Genomic DNA, 15,293 nt, shown 5'->3' on the forward strand with positions numbered 1-15,293 from the left:
GGATTGGATCCTGGGAAACTCTGATATGGAGAAAGGTTCCCTGTCAATTCACCACCTCAGTTCCTGGTCTCCACTACACTTCACCTTGACTCTCCCCTTTGTTTCTCTTTTTGTTGTGTCATCATCTTGCTGCATGACCCACTTGCATGGGCACTGGCTCACTGCACATGCACTCACCTCGCCACATGGGCACTTGGCTCACTATGCAGGTACTTGTCTCACCATGTGGGCACTTGGTTCACCACGCAGGCACTTGGCTCACTGCATGGGCACATGGTTCACTGCACGGGCACTTGGTTCACCACGTGGGCACTGGCTTGCTGTACAGGCATGCTTTCTCTTCTTTTTCAACAGGCCCCAGAGATTGAACCCGGGTCCTCCATATGGTAGGCAGAGGCCTTATCACTTGAGCTACATCTGCTTCCCTATAGTGTTGTTTTACATTACATAAATGGTATACTATAAATCTCATTCTGTTTCTTATTTAAATTACTCAACACTAGGCTTTGAAGGCCTATTCATGTGGCTATTTGTGAGTCTAGCTCATTACTTTTAATTGCTTTATACTATTCCATCCAATGTACCATTTGCTTATCCAGTCCCATGGTGATGGACACCTAGCTGCTTTCAATACTTCACTATCACAAACAGTTGTGCAACAAACAACCTCAACTATATTTTCTTAAGGATTTTATGAGAATTTCTGTGGAAATATACCCAAGAGTGAGATTGCTAGATTGTAGGGTATACATGTACTTAATTTCATGAAGTACTTACAAACTGCTTTCTGGAATACCTGTATCAATTTATATTCCCACACTTGGTTTTCTTCTCCTCACATCCTCATCAGCACTTGATAATATCTAACTTTCTGTATGTTGCCATTCTTACAATGACTTCTTACTATTAAGAGTAGATGTCTTTTTTTTTTAGATTTATTTCTCTCCCCTTCCCCCCACCCCCCCACCCCAGTTGTCTGCTCTGTGTCCATTCACTGTGTGTTCTTCTGTGACTGCTTCCATCCTTATCAGCAGCACCGGGAATCTGTGTTTCTTTTTGTTGCGTCATCTTGTGTCAGCCCTCTGTGTGTGCGGCACCATTCTTGGGCAGGCTGCACTTTCTTTCACACTGGGCAGCTGTCCTTATGGGGTGCACTCCTTGTGCATGGGGCACCCCTACGCGGGGGACACCCCTGCATGGCAGGGCACTCCTTGTGCGCATCAGCACTGCATATGGGTCAGCTCCACACGGGTCAAGGAGGCCTGGGGTTTGAGCTGCGGACCTCCCATGTGGTAGGCGGACGCCCTACCCATTGGGCCAAGTCCGGTTCCTGAAGATGTCTTAATATATTCATTAGGTACTAGTTTCCCCTTCTATAAATTACTCTTCCTATCTTTTGTCCATTTTCCTATTGAGCTTACTGTCTTTTCTATTAATTTTTTGGTCAGTTTTTCACATTGGAAATATACTCTCCTAATTTATCATCTATCTGTTAATTTTGTATATTACTTTCTTCTATGTGTTATTCACTCCAGATTCAAAGCCATGAACAGGTTATTCAACCCTAGCTGCCTGGTGGGCAGAGAAATTCTGACTACCTTCAGTTTCCATTGTAGGAAGTGGGGCTCTGCCTCCCACCAAGACTCACATTATGGGGGAATCCCCCAAACAGGACAGGTATTTAGGTGCTAGGCAGCAACTAGAGTTTACCCTTTGGGTGTTCAACATTCACATATACTCTTCTTCCCATACTTATGCTTTAAAAAAATGCTTCCACCTAATATAGTGTAAATAAACCTCATATAACCAAAAATGCAATCAATCCCTCTCCAGAGAGACACAAAAAGCATAAATTAGAATGCATTCAGGTGAGCAATAGAAAACTCAAACAGGCTTAAATAATAAATGCATATTTATTAAGCTTACTGAATTAATTTTATTAATAAGAATAAAAAATTATTTATTAAGCTTTAATGCTTAACTGAAAAGTCCATAGGCTGGGCAGACTTCAGGCATGGTATGATCAAGACTATGGTTCCATTTCTCTGTGATTCCCTTGGCTCTGCCCTCCTCCATGTGCCATCTTCATCCTCAGGTAGGCCTTCTGCATGTTCACAAGATGGCTAACAACAGCAAATAGGATAGATACTTCTTTGCTCATATCTAAGGACAACAGGTCACCTTTCCTCTCAAAACCTGAACAAAAGTCCTAAGCTTCAGTGTGACTGGTCATCCTTGAATCCTTGAACCAATCATCACTGTGTCAAGGAGGGATGAAATGACCCAGATTGTTATATACCAGTCAAGGCCTACCCCTAGAGCTGGTGGTAGGGACAATCCCACACAAAGTGCATAGCTATACAATGGGTGAGGAGGAGAGTGAATGTTGGAGAAACACAATGTCCACTACAAGGGAGTAAGCTAAGAAAGAAGAAGATATGGGCTCCAGGATAGATTGGGTACAACCCAAAAGAGTAATGAAGGGACATCCCAGGATGTCCAGTTGTGCTGCAGGCCTACAGAACAATTAGTCCAAATTTGAGCAGGAAGATAGAGGGCTCCAGGAGGAAGATTTCTGGGAAAAGAGGGGATTCAAATGATTTGATGCTTTCCTTGAGAATTTGGTACAACTCAAGAAGGTCATAAAGTCAGGCAATGAAAGGAAAAAAGAAAAGCAATTGGTGGAGGTGGGGGTGGGGGAACTGTATAAGAAAGGAAATGTAATCCTAGTATACTAATTGGATCTGTAGGGAACAATATTTACATAATCAAAATAATGTAAGTACTTTATTGACTTTAATCTTTTAGAATGAACATAGGTAAAGTATGGATGACAATTATGGCTACAGAATAAAATGCACAGTAAATATTAACCTTGTTAATAGTCAAATAAAAGTACAAATGACAGAAGTTGAGAGATAGAACAAGGGACTATAAATCGATTATTCAAAGGTACAAAGGTAAGGAATAGAAGATATATAATTAATGACGTGGGTATACTAGGGGCATGGGAAGAGGATAGTTGGGTGATATAAGTACCAGGAAGTCAATGGATAATGTCTAATATTGATAAATAAATTGATGAATAGGAAAAGCTGTATATTATTTAGAAATATGAAGATAATTACCAGAAGGAAAAAAACCCAAACTATTAAAGGCAGACTAGAAGATTTCCAGGTCAAGATGATAAACTTACCACATATATTTATCTCCACTACCTCCTAAGACCCTGCTAAAATGATAGCAAATGAGTTAAAAAGGTATAAAAACACAATGACGAAGAGAATGGGAACAGGTCCATCAGCAAGAGATTTTAACACGTTTCTGGAAGATAGAAAGTAAATGGAAGAATGGTGACTGATGAAGCATGGAGGAGAAGCCAAAGGCTGGAGTATGCATGGAGGAGATGCCAATGAGGAAGGAGCTGATCTTTCTCTGCAGAACCCTGGAGTGTCTTGAATCTTGACAATGCTAGGTACTGGTGAAGGGTGGGAGTGAGATGCAGGGCTGAAAACAGGGAGATTAATTGTAAGGCTGCATATCTAACTTTGTGCACAATGCACAGCAGCCAGGTGTCTACCCATTAGGGTTCTTCTATAAGGAAATAGAACAACCTCAGAGAAAAGATTTTTGCATTCTGTCATTCAGGGATCCTGAGGCATAGTAGTCAGTTCTCCACCAATTGACTTAAAGGAAAGCCACCCAGTTGCCTAGCCCTGTCCCCCATACACATAGCTACCAAAAGATTTATATTGTTGCATTCTTAAATATCAGTAATCAACCACTGACCACCACACATTTATAAAAAGACTGCAACATGAAAGGGACCAAAATAAGCAATTAAAAAAGAAACAATCTCAGAGGAAATAGATATTTCAAATAATAGAAGACATTATAAAAATATCTCTACTTATTATCTTCAGAGAGATTCAAGAAGATAGTGCATCCATAAAACAAGAACAGGATGCTATAAATAATAAAAAGAGAATATGAACAAATACTTGGAAACTAAATATATGACTGCCAAAATGAAAATAAATGCAATAGAAGGATTGGGTGATAAGGTTAAATCTTCTCCCAGAAAGTAAAATAAAACAAAAGGGAGGGAGGGAATGAGGAATGGAGGAGGAAGGGAGGGAGGAAGAGATAAAAAATATCAGAGAAAGGATAAAAAATATAAATGATCAATTCAGGAGGTCTAACATCCAACTTTAAGGAGTTCCAGATGATAGAATAAAGAAAATGGAGGAGAGGACTTTGATACATCAATGAAATACTATGAGAATTTCCCAGAGTAAACGTCTTCAGAAAGTAGAGAAACCAAATAACCAGCACAAAAAAATGACAAAAGACCCTAAACCTAAACACAGAATTGTGCAATTTCAGAACACCAAGAAAAAATTTTTAAATAACTATTTTAAATGGGAGGTAGGAGGAGATGGAGTAGTATTTTTTCCCTATTCTTTCCACTAAGTATAGCTAAAATCCCTAAAAATTGTATATAAAACAATCATAAGAAGACTCTGAAAGGTGGAGAGAAGGAAGCAAACTGGTTAGGGAACTTGGGAACAGAGTAACTGTGGTGGTGAGTTCTCTTGGTTTTCTTTTCATCTCACATATCCTTGACTTTGTGCTGAAGGAAACAAGTAATTGAACATACCAATGGGCACAGACAAAGAAAAGCCTCAACATAGGCCTGCTCTCTTTAACCAAAGGACCAGGAAAGGGGCAACCTAGCAAAACCGAAAACTTTTAGACAATAACTGCTGTACTCTAGCCAAATACCACAGAAAAAACTGTGTTCCCCCCCAACAAAGGCCAAGTGGGGGAGCTTAGACTTCCACATTTTCCAGGCTGTAACAAAGCACCCCAATCCTCCCCAACACGATACTGTCAGAGAAGGCTGAATGGGGCTGGAACTTCCACACTCAACCAACAGAAATAAGGAATCCCTCTTCCTGCAATGTCAATGGAGTCCGGCTGGGAAACGTGGACTTCTACCCCCACATGGCAGTAAGAAGGCTGTGACCTTCTTCTATTGCCAGAGCAGTGTGTGAGGAGGCAATCTAAAACATTAAAAGAAGATTTAGATAAGATACAGAGCCTCTTAACGTAATACCCAAAATACCCAAGTTTCACTTTTTTTTAAAAGGCGGTACCAGGGATTGAACCCAGGAATTGTATGTGGAAAGCAGATATTCAACCACTGAGCTACATCTGCTCCCCTAAAAATACCCAAGTTTCAATAGAAAATTACTCATCATACCAAGAACCAGGAAAATCTCAATTTGAATGAGAAAAGACACTCAACAGATGCCAACACTAAGATTACAGAGATATTAGAAATATCTGACAAGATTTTTAAGCAGCCATTATAAAAACGTCTCAATGAGTACTTAGGAATGTGCTTAAACAAATGAGAAAAAAAAGAAATTCTCAGCAAATAAATAGGAGATTTAAAGAAGAAGCAAATGAAAATTTTAGGACTGAAAAATATAATAACCAAAGTAAAAAACTGGATGGACTCAACAGCACAATGGAGAGAACAGAAGGAAGAATCAGTGAACTTAAAGATAAAACAATAGAAATAAAATTCTGTATGACAGACAGAAAATAGACTGGAAAAAAATTGAACAGAGCCTTAGGGACTTGTGAGACTATGACAAAATATCTAACATTCATGTTATTGGAGTCTCAGGAGAGAAGAAAAAGAGATGAGGGAAAGTTACCTATACAGCAATGAACTCAGACTTCTTATCAAAACTGGATGCTGGGAGAAAGTGGAGCAATGCCTTCAAAGTCCTATGGGAAAATGATGTTGAACCTCAAATTCTATAGTCAAGTGTGAGAATGGAATAGACATTTTCAGTCAAAGACTCAGAAAGTTTACCTTTTATGTGTCCTTTCTGAGAAAGTTACTTGAGGGTATTCTTCATCAAAACAAAGGGGAAAACAACCAAACCAAACCAAAATCCTGGGATCCAGGAAATGGTGGCTATAACCAAGGAAAGCAATGAAGGAAAGCCCCAAGATGACAACCATGCATCAGGGCTAGAGTGCAAAAAGTCCAGATTGGAGAAAGGGGTTGGAATACTCCAGGAAGGAGGTCACATGAGAGGGGAAAAAGTGGACTCAATGAAATACCTAATGTAATGGACATTTTGGGAAGAAAAGAAATTTCATGCATGATAAAAGTAAAAATAGTGAAAGAAAAAAAGAAAGAATTGGAAACTTCAGGAAAAACAAAAAGCTGCTTCAAGCAAAACATTTACTAGTACACTTGGTTCTGCAATGAACATATTTACATACTCATACTAATATAATCATTGTTTGCTGCTTTTCAACTTTAAGAACCAAACTATAGACAAAGCACAAAAATGTCACGATTACAGAACAGAATTCAATGTTATTAACTTTGACAGAATAAAACCAGATGGCAGAAGGTGGGAGGATAGCAGTGGGGAAAAGGGCTAAAGGAAGGGATATTTTCATCTAATCAAGTTTTGGTCAAAAAGTACAGTCTCACATACCATACAATCTAGCCAAAGTGTATAATGGTTGACTCTTAGTATAATTACAGTGTTGTACATTCATCACCAAAGAAGTTTTAGAACAATTTCATTATGTATAATGGTTGGATCTTAGTATAATTACAATGTTGTACATTCATCACCAAAAAAGTTTTAGAACAATTTCATTACTCCAAAAGAAAAACTTCACACCCCTTAGCATCACCTCTCAATCCCTCTATCCTCCCCCAGCCCTACATAACCACTAATATAATTTCATTCTTATAAATTTATTTATATTTACACATTAAATAAATGGAATCACATACAATATGTAGTACTTTGTGCCTGGTTTCTTTCACCTTGCGTAATTTTTTGTTTATTGAATATATCTCAACAAAACTGCTTTAAATAAACATACAAGAATAGCCAGAAATAGCAGCTGTGTACAGCAGGGGAAGCATAGAGAGATTGAGACGTGATGAGTTTTTTTATTATTATTGAAAAAATGAAAATGCTCTAATTAAGTGATGAATGCACAACTATGTGATTATGCCAAATACCATTGATTGTATGCTTTGGACGATTGTATGCTTTACTAATATGTATCAATGAAATTGATTTGTTTAAAAAAAATAGAAAAAAGTAATATAATGATTAGGGAGGACTTTATACGTGTGAAATGCTATCTAAATGTCTCATAATAATATTCAGAGCTCAGTATCCTTTTAAGAGCAGTTCACTTCCCTTCTGTGCCTTTCCAATCAATTATACTCTTGTGAAAAAATAATACATTACCTACCAAAGGGGAAGAAAAAAAGAAATACAGTCTCTAGTTTATGGAACAAGAACTAAAGGTGCTACTTATATTCAGAATGACAATAGAGAAACTAAAATACAAGTATAATAGAAGCAGGAAGGAGAGGATTTGAATATGGTATGAATGGGCTAAATCCTCATGTTATAGCAGGCCTCAATGGGTTATCTCTGAAATTGATTTTTAAAAATGCCCACATAGCATATTATTTAGATATGGTGATAACAATCAGAAAAAATAACTGAAAGCAGTTGCTAAAAGTGAAAGTAGGGGTAAGGATGTGTGGGGCAGTAGACTCGTGCTTTTCACAAACTCTTCTGTACTAATTTGTTTTCTAAACAATGTGCACTCATTACTTCTATTTTTTAAATGAACATGTATATAAAGCAATATTAATTTTTTTTTAAGGTACCAGGGCCAGGGAGTTAACCTGGGACCTCATATGTGGGAATCTGGTGCTCGACCACTGAACCACATTGACTCCTGAGTTGTCTTTCTTTTTGTTTGTTTGTCGTTTTTGTTTGGTTTTAGGAAGCACCAGGGATCAAACCTGGCACCTCCCACGTGGGAAGCAGGTGCTCAACTGCTTGAACCAATATTAATTTTTAAAAGCACTAAAAAAAGGACACATTTACCCCAAAACAATCCTTTGTCCCTCCAGACAAGGAGCAGAATATACAAAGAGGTGGGAAAATTTGCACTCTCCCCTCCTGCTTCTCCCTTAAATGCAGCTCCTGCTCCAGCCAAACTGGAATGCTTAACTCAAATGTGCCATATTTACTCTGACATCAGTTTTTTTTTTATGTTTCCCAGGTTTCCCTTCCTCCTCATCTCCACTATTTGGAATCCTCCCTATTCCTCAAGGCCCAGCTTAAATTCCAACTCTTCAGGAAAAAAGTCTTCCTTAGTTCCCTGGCAGACCTTCTTTCTTCCTCCTCAGGGACTCCTGTAAATCTTCATTCCTGCCTTTAATTATTGACACTTTTCTCAGATACATTCTTTAAGTAGGTGTTTCATTCCTACAACCTATCCCCAACCAACTTTCACATGAGCACCCAGAGTAACCTTTTAAAAACATGAATCTTTCTGTCACCTCATGGGGCAATGTCCAGTTCCCCCAAAATCCATGCATTCAAACACACTTCATTTAACTTTTCTTAGGCAGCTCCTTTGCTTGAAATGTTCTCGCTTCCCTTTACACAAACACCTATCCTTCTTTCAAGACTCAGTTCAAATGCCCCCTCTTCTATAAAGGTTTTCCTGACTACTCCCCCAACCCCACTCCACCCAAAGTTGAACCAACCAATGCTTCCTAAGTGCTCTCACTGTGCCTCATCTAGACTTATTATATTGTCTGTCAAACTCCATGCACTTGTAACTTACTTATGTGAGTCCCCAACTAGACAGTGAACTCCTGAAGGGCAGGGAGTATACATCTTATCAGTCCATTTATTCCCAGAATCTAGCACAGGATCTGGCGTACAGCAGGAACTCAATATATGCTTGCTGAACAAATGGGTGGAAAATGATAGGAGTGAATGAATATAGGAAAGAATGAACAAATGAAAAAGTAAATGCACATATAAATGTATGACTGAGTAAATGTCCAAGTGAATAAATGAGAAATGAGTTAATGTGTGAATAAGTGAATAATGAGTGGGTGAATGAATGATTAAATAAGTCAGTAAGTAAATGAAAAGCACCTATGTCGGTGAGGGAGAGAAAGAATGAGTGAATTTCCACCTCTGTGTCTTTGTTTAAACCCATCTGGCAGACCTTCTGCCCTGCTCTCCACCCATCCGAACTGCACACAACAGTGTTAATGCCCTTTAGATTACAATAAAAAAAGACACACTATGGTTATTAATGGGGTTTTATTAAAGCATTTACAGGGAAATAAGGAAGACAAGAACAGCTACCCAGGCAGCTTCTTCCAAGAACAGAAAATTGAAAGTGGTTCAGATTCAAAGCATCTCTAAAGCCTGGCTTATTCTGTCACCCCCTCAGCTGCAGGCATCTGTTGCTCCCTTCTCTAGTGCTTCCCAAAATGTGACTCAACTACTTTCTGGTTCTATTTCTACTACTCCTACTCCTACCAATTAACTTCTTTCTGCACCCCTCCTCACTAGCCCATGGCTTTTGCTGCCCCACATCTTCCAAGCTTCCTGGCTCTGGCAGCTTCATGGTTTTGCAGTTTCAGTTCCTATAATCCAGGGCATCTGTGTTGTATTAATAACTCTTGTGGCCTCTTAGATTCTTGTTGCCTTGCTACCATGTGGTTCCGGGCACCTGTGGCTCTTGAAGTCTCATGGCTTCTGTTGCCTCATGGAGCTTGCTTATTCAGGCTTTTTGCTGCTCCACAGACTTCATATATTCAGGTTATGGTTTCTGTTCCCTCATGGCTGATGCTACATCGTAGCACCTATTGCTTGATGGTTTTGTGCCCTTTTACCCCATTGTTGCCTTGCTGCTGCCTAGCTTCTGCTACCTATGCCCCTGCAATCTCATGACCCAAATGTTTTATGACTTATGGTTTCTGTAGCTTTCTTTTTAGTTCCTAGCCACCCCTCATCTAGCACTTCTGTATCACTAAATTCTAATTGTTCATTTTCTCTGAATGTCTTACATTCATTCAGCCCCCTGAAAGAGGATATTGTTTCATGCTTTTGGCATTTGATCTGAGCCATCCCTATGAGGCTGAGTTCTTATACTGGGCCACCTAACAGGTTGCTGGCCAGCCTAGATATCAACTATTCTGGAGTGGGATACTATCCCAATCTAACCATCTGTGGCCAGGACTGTGAGTTCATATGGTAGAGTATGGCAACTTATACTTAAGAAACCATTTAGAAGGGACTGTGGGCACAGCAGGTTTGCCAAGGGTTTCCAGAGGGGGGCAGTATAATCGGTAAGCACCTTGTTTGACCTAACACACTGACCTTCAAGGCTCAACTTAAGTCCACCTCCTCCCTGACCACCTCTGTCCTGATCTGTGATGGAATGGATCAAGGCTCTAGAGGTGATGTGGAAAGGAAACGTATGTTCCAGCTCTGGCCCCACCACTTCCTAGCAGTGGGACCTCAGGCAAGTTCCTTTCTCTCTAAGAGCTTCAAGAAGGGGATAGACAAAGTCTCTAAGTTCCCTTACAGGTCTGGCATTCGGGGAATCTCTTTATGTTATTGTATTAGGGATAATGAGTCTTACCTAAGAACCCTCAAGAACATCTCTAGAGGTAGAAATGAGGGAGGCAGAGTCCTAGTTTGGAAGAGCCTTACTCTACAGAGAAGGTGCTAAGCCAAGATTCATTGTACTGGGTGAATGAATCAATAGCTGTGGGGAAGGAGGAGCACACAGAGAATGTTTAACTAACTTGAGGTAGAAATTTCTACTGCTGAGGAGTTCGATTCTGATTCAGAAGTGGATGAGGAAGGAGAAAGACTAAAGAAGGTAGAAATCCTGGATATTAATGACTACTCATTCTAACCTCAATCACACTCCACATTCAATAATCAGAAACCAAGTACAGTTCATCATCTTTCCTTAACAGCTCACATCTTCTCAATGCCAATTCTTTCCTACTGCCCTTGCCCTAGAGCAGGCCTCCTGGTCTTTTGTGGTAGTTTCCTAATTAACCTCTGTCTTCATTCCCTCCCTCACAAATGCATTCATTCATTCATGCACTCATTCAAAAACAAATTATTAGGTGTCTGTTATGTGCTGGGCACTGTGCTTATTGCTGGGGATATCCACTTAGCAAGATACTTAGTTTATTCAGAGAGAAAAATAAGCAAACAATAAACACAGTGTGAGAAGTTGAGTAACAGGGAAACTACAGGCATGGCAGCCTACCACTTCAGCATCTAACCCAACCCATTTCCACACTGACTGGTCAGAAAGCAGTCTGTTAAAATTCACATCTGATCTAGACTGTCCAGCTTAAAAACCATGGTTCCCCCACTGCATTTAAACAACAGCTCCAAACCTGGCTGCTCCCTAGAGACATGGGATGAACTTTATCAGCACGTAAGATTCCAAGCCCCTGCTCCAGACTTAATGAAACTGAATTTTTAGAGGTTGGGGCCCAGGACACTGCATGTTTCTGGTGTTCAGCCAGCCAGTTGGAGCTGGGGAACCAACCACACTGTCCAACAGGATATACAAATTCCTAAGCCAGGGACACAAGACACTTCAAATCTGGTTGCTGCTACCTGTCCTACTTCATTTCTGGCTGCCCTCCTCCTCACCTAGCAAACTTTATGCTTTGGTATTTCTAGATTGCTTTGCTGTTTCTTGCCCTCAGGACTTTGTTCATACTGTCCGTTCTACTTGGAAATTCCTTGCACTCTCTTCACTTGGACAATTCCTAATAGTCACTCAAGATTCAGGTCAGGTGTCTCCCCCCTAGAGGATGCCTTCTCTGAATCTCTTTTTCTATGCTTCTGTCATAGCACTGATCACACCATATGCCTCCCTGTGATGTCACACTAGACTGTGAGCTCCTTAAAAGCAGGATAAAGATTTGACTCATTGTTGTGTTCCTAGAGCACAACACTGTGACTACCAGATAGTGAAGTACTCAATTAAAGGTAGATACTGTTGTAGAGTAACCAGTTCCTTAGACCAAAGCTGCGGTGTCCATGATGAGTCAACTTAGTGTCTTCCAACAAGCCCTAGGGATTCTATTGGCATCCAGCTTGCTTTTCTTAACACACAGCAACATCTGCCCTCCTGAGCGCATGTTGCCTTGAGATGATAGGAGGCATGTGGAAGAATTGCAAAGAATGCTGGGCAAGCACAAAGGAGATCTGAGCTTTAAGTCTAGGCTCTGCCATTGAACTACAGGAATCTTGGACAAGTCATCTCACCTCTCTGACCCTCAAGACTTAAGTTCTCTAAGCTCCTTTGTAGTACCTGTGCTTCTGGCTGTCAGAGCCTTAGTCCAAGGCATCTCATGTAATCCTTTCTACCCTGGGAGGGTACTACTAAAGCAGATTTCTAGTTCTACATTCTTTGGATATGGGGGTGTGGCAGGGGATGGTTACTTTTCTTTATAAGGCCTTCTGCACCTTTTCTTTGGTAACCCTGTGCATATATTACTTTAATTACCAAAAAGGAAAGTGATTCTGATGCACAGTGAAGGATAAGAGCAACCTTTATAGTGGAGAAAGCAGTAGACTGAATCAGAGGACCTGGGTTCGAATCTAAATTGTTATCTGCCAGCTGGATCACGTCTAATGACTCACCCAACCTTCCTGGGCCAGTTTTCTCATCTGTAAAGTGGTGAGAAGAGCAATGGTTCCTTCTACAGATGAGAAACTGAAGCTCAGAGGTGAAGTAACTTGCCCAAGCTTCTACAGCTAGGATTTGAACCAGGCCTGATTCCTAGGTTGTGCTCATCCACATGTTCCAGCAGAACCACTGGCAGTATATGATTTTTTAAAATAGTTGATTACAGACAAATTTAATTGTTTTAATAGTTATGCCTTTTAATATGTATTAGAAAAACATAATTAGCATATAAAAACTGATTTCACCAATATCACTGCTTAGGATGAAACTAGATAGACAATGTTAGATCTAAAATGACTTCAATAAAAAAGAGTAAATAGTACAGTTGGGCAATTTGGAAGTATCTATTAAAAACAAATAGGGGGAGCGGATGTAACTCAGTAGCTGAGCACCTGCTTCCCATATATGAGGTCCTGGGATCAAAACTCCTTAAAAAAAAAAAACACAGGAAAGAAACAACCAAAAAATAAAACTCACAAAAGGGTAAATACCTATGCCTCTACAAATTCCACTTCTAGGTATGAAACCTAGGTAAACTTTCACACATATTTTTACATACACACACATGTGCATAAGGATGCCCCATGTAGCACTTTGTAATAGCAAACACTGACAAGTCTTAATATCCATCAAAAAAAGAAACTGGGTAAGTACAATGTGGTAGTCATATGGTGGCAAACAGCAAGTACAAAGAACGAACCAAATCTACGTTTAGCAACATGTATAGATCTCAAAAATTTGTTAAGCAAAGAAAGCAAATTGCAGAAAATTCAATATAACATTTACATTACACTTACATAATATTTTCAAGGAATTGGCAAATTTATGTAAAAGTATTAATGTCTAGATGGATGTACAACAAACAAAACAGCAGGTAAGAGTGGGTGGGAGGAAAGGGATCAGGATTGGAAGTGGTAGTTGAAGGAGGCTAGCTTTATGACGGTCTAATTTCTTAAAAGGAGAATAAATTCATGCATTATTTAGATAATTAGAATTGATTCCACTTTTTAAAAAAAGAGTAAAATGCAGATTAGGATAAGACAAAGGTCTGACAGTGATTGTAAATGAATGAAGTCGGAATTCATTGCACCAGGTTTTGCTGCCTCTCCATAGCCTCTACAACTAATGAGGTTAGGGATGTGACCGGGGCTACATCTCCCCTACTTCCTCACAACTCAAGTTGGGGCCCAGGTACCTGGTTATCACACATGTTGAAGACTTAGGTTTCTTTAGGCCTTCTAGTTACAGATAACCCCACCAGTGCCCAGTGATTTTCCCAGCAACCAGGGCATTGAGCACACCAGATGTGGAGGCCCTTTCTGTCCCTAACAGCAAAGAGCCAAAGCCCACAGGGATCCAGACATGAGGCAAATTATATTCTGAGGGGTCTGCACCTAGTGGGCTCTAAGCAGGGATAAGGCCTCCAGTGAGGAACTTGACATCATTAAATCCTGAGGTAAGTAATATTTTACAGATGAGGAAACTGAGGCACAGAAAACTCAAATGACTTGCCCAAGGTCAAACAACAAATGATAAAAATGGGACCAAAACCCTTAGCTGTAACCAGAGCCCATGCTCTGCAACTAGGGCCTGACCAAATCCTACCAATTTGTCAAGGTCCAGATCAAATGCGACCTTCTCCAGGAAACCTGGAGGGGATCTTCCTCTTCTACAAGTACCTATATATATGACATTCAGCTAACCACAGTAATTCATGAATCCATCTCTCCACTAGGAGGGCAGAGATGATATCTGATTTAGCTCTGTGTTTGTAGCACAAAGCCTAGCAAATAGTGGGTGTTCAGTATATTTTTGATGAATACAGGAATGAGTGAATGAATGGGGGCAGTTTCAGATGACTGCCTAAGACTCCTATGAGGTCCTGAGTACCTATGCCCAGCCCTAGGGAGCTGTTACCCTAAGTTCTCTTGGAATCCAATTCAGCCTAGGCCCCTGCTAAAACAAGTCTCCATTATCTTTATTAATTTGCAAGCACACCCACATGCACACATGCATACACACACATATATATACACATACATACCTCCCCCCCACAGAGGGTAAGTGGCCTGAGAGAACCATGATTACAGGTCATTAGAGGGAGGGATGGACAGATGGCCCTGATCAGCTCAGTTCAGTTCAGTTCAGCTCAGCTCAGCTCAGCATCTCCTCCCAAAGGCCAGGATACAACCTGTAGCTTAGGAATTTTGGGTCCAGAGCTAATATCACCTCTGTTCCTCTTCGTGCTTGATAGCAGTGCCTTGACTATATCAACAAGAGCTAGGAGGTTGGGGAAGGTTGGGAGCCAAATAGCCAAAGATTGGGAGAGGCAGCTTAGGGATCCAGAAAGGGTGGGAGGGCAGAACTAATGCTACTGCTCATTGGGGTTGGGGTTGGCATCTGGGTACTTGGTGAGATCGAAGGTCAGGACTTTGCTGATCACACAGTCCCCTTGCTGAAGGAGGAGGGAGAAAAAAAAATTATAAAGAGAGAATTAAGAGGGGTCTAGAGCCTCAGGACTGGGGGACTCAAACCCTCCTCCCTACATACCTAAAAGCCCAGACAATGGTTGTCTTTGAGTGGCAGAGAATGTGCTCAGTCCCATGTACCTTCTCTCCTTGCCTATCTCAGCATTTTCCTCCTTTTCTCCACTGTCTGGTTGCCTCTGCCTGGCCTTT

General features: G+C 40.4%; 1 protein-coding gene across 2 annotated transcripts in view; it reads right to left on the bottom strand.

Moving 5' to 3' along the window:
• Positions 1-9,181: 9,181 nt before the first annotated feature.
• The window catches only part of SMC1A (structural maintenance of chromosomes 1A), a 52,660-nt gene continuing 46,548 nt past the window's right edge, over positions 9,182-15,293 (bottom strand). For both annotated transcript variants that reach the window (XM_071213181.1, XM_004480357.5), the window contains exon 25: positions 9,182-15,070. In XM_071213181.1, coding sequence (XP_071069282.1) covers positions 14,987-15,070 — 84 coding nt within the window. In that variant the 3' untranslated portion in view covers positions 9,182-14,986. The remainder of the gene's footprint in view (positions 15,071-15,293) is intronic.

This window comes from Dasypus novemcinctus, chromosome X (assembly GCF_030445035.2).
Source record: "Dasypus novemcinctus isolate mDasNov1 chromosome X, mDasNov1.1.hap2, whole genome shotgun sequence".
NCBI classification, from domain to species: Eukaryota; Metazoa; Chordata; class Mammalia; order Cingulata; family Dasypodidae; genus Dasypus; species Dasypus novemcinctus.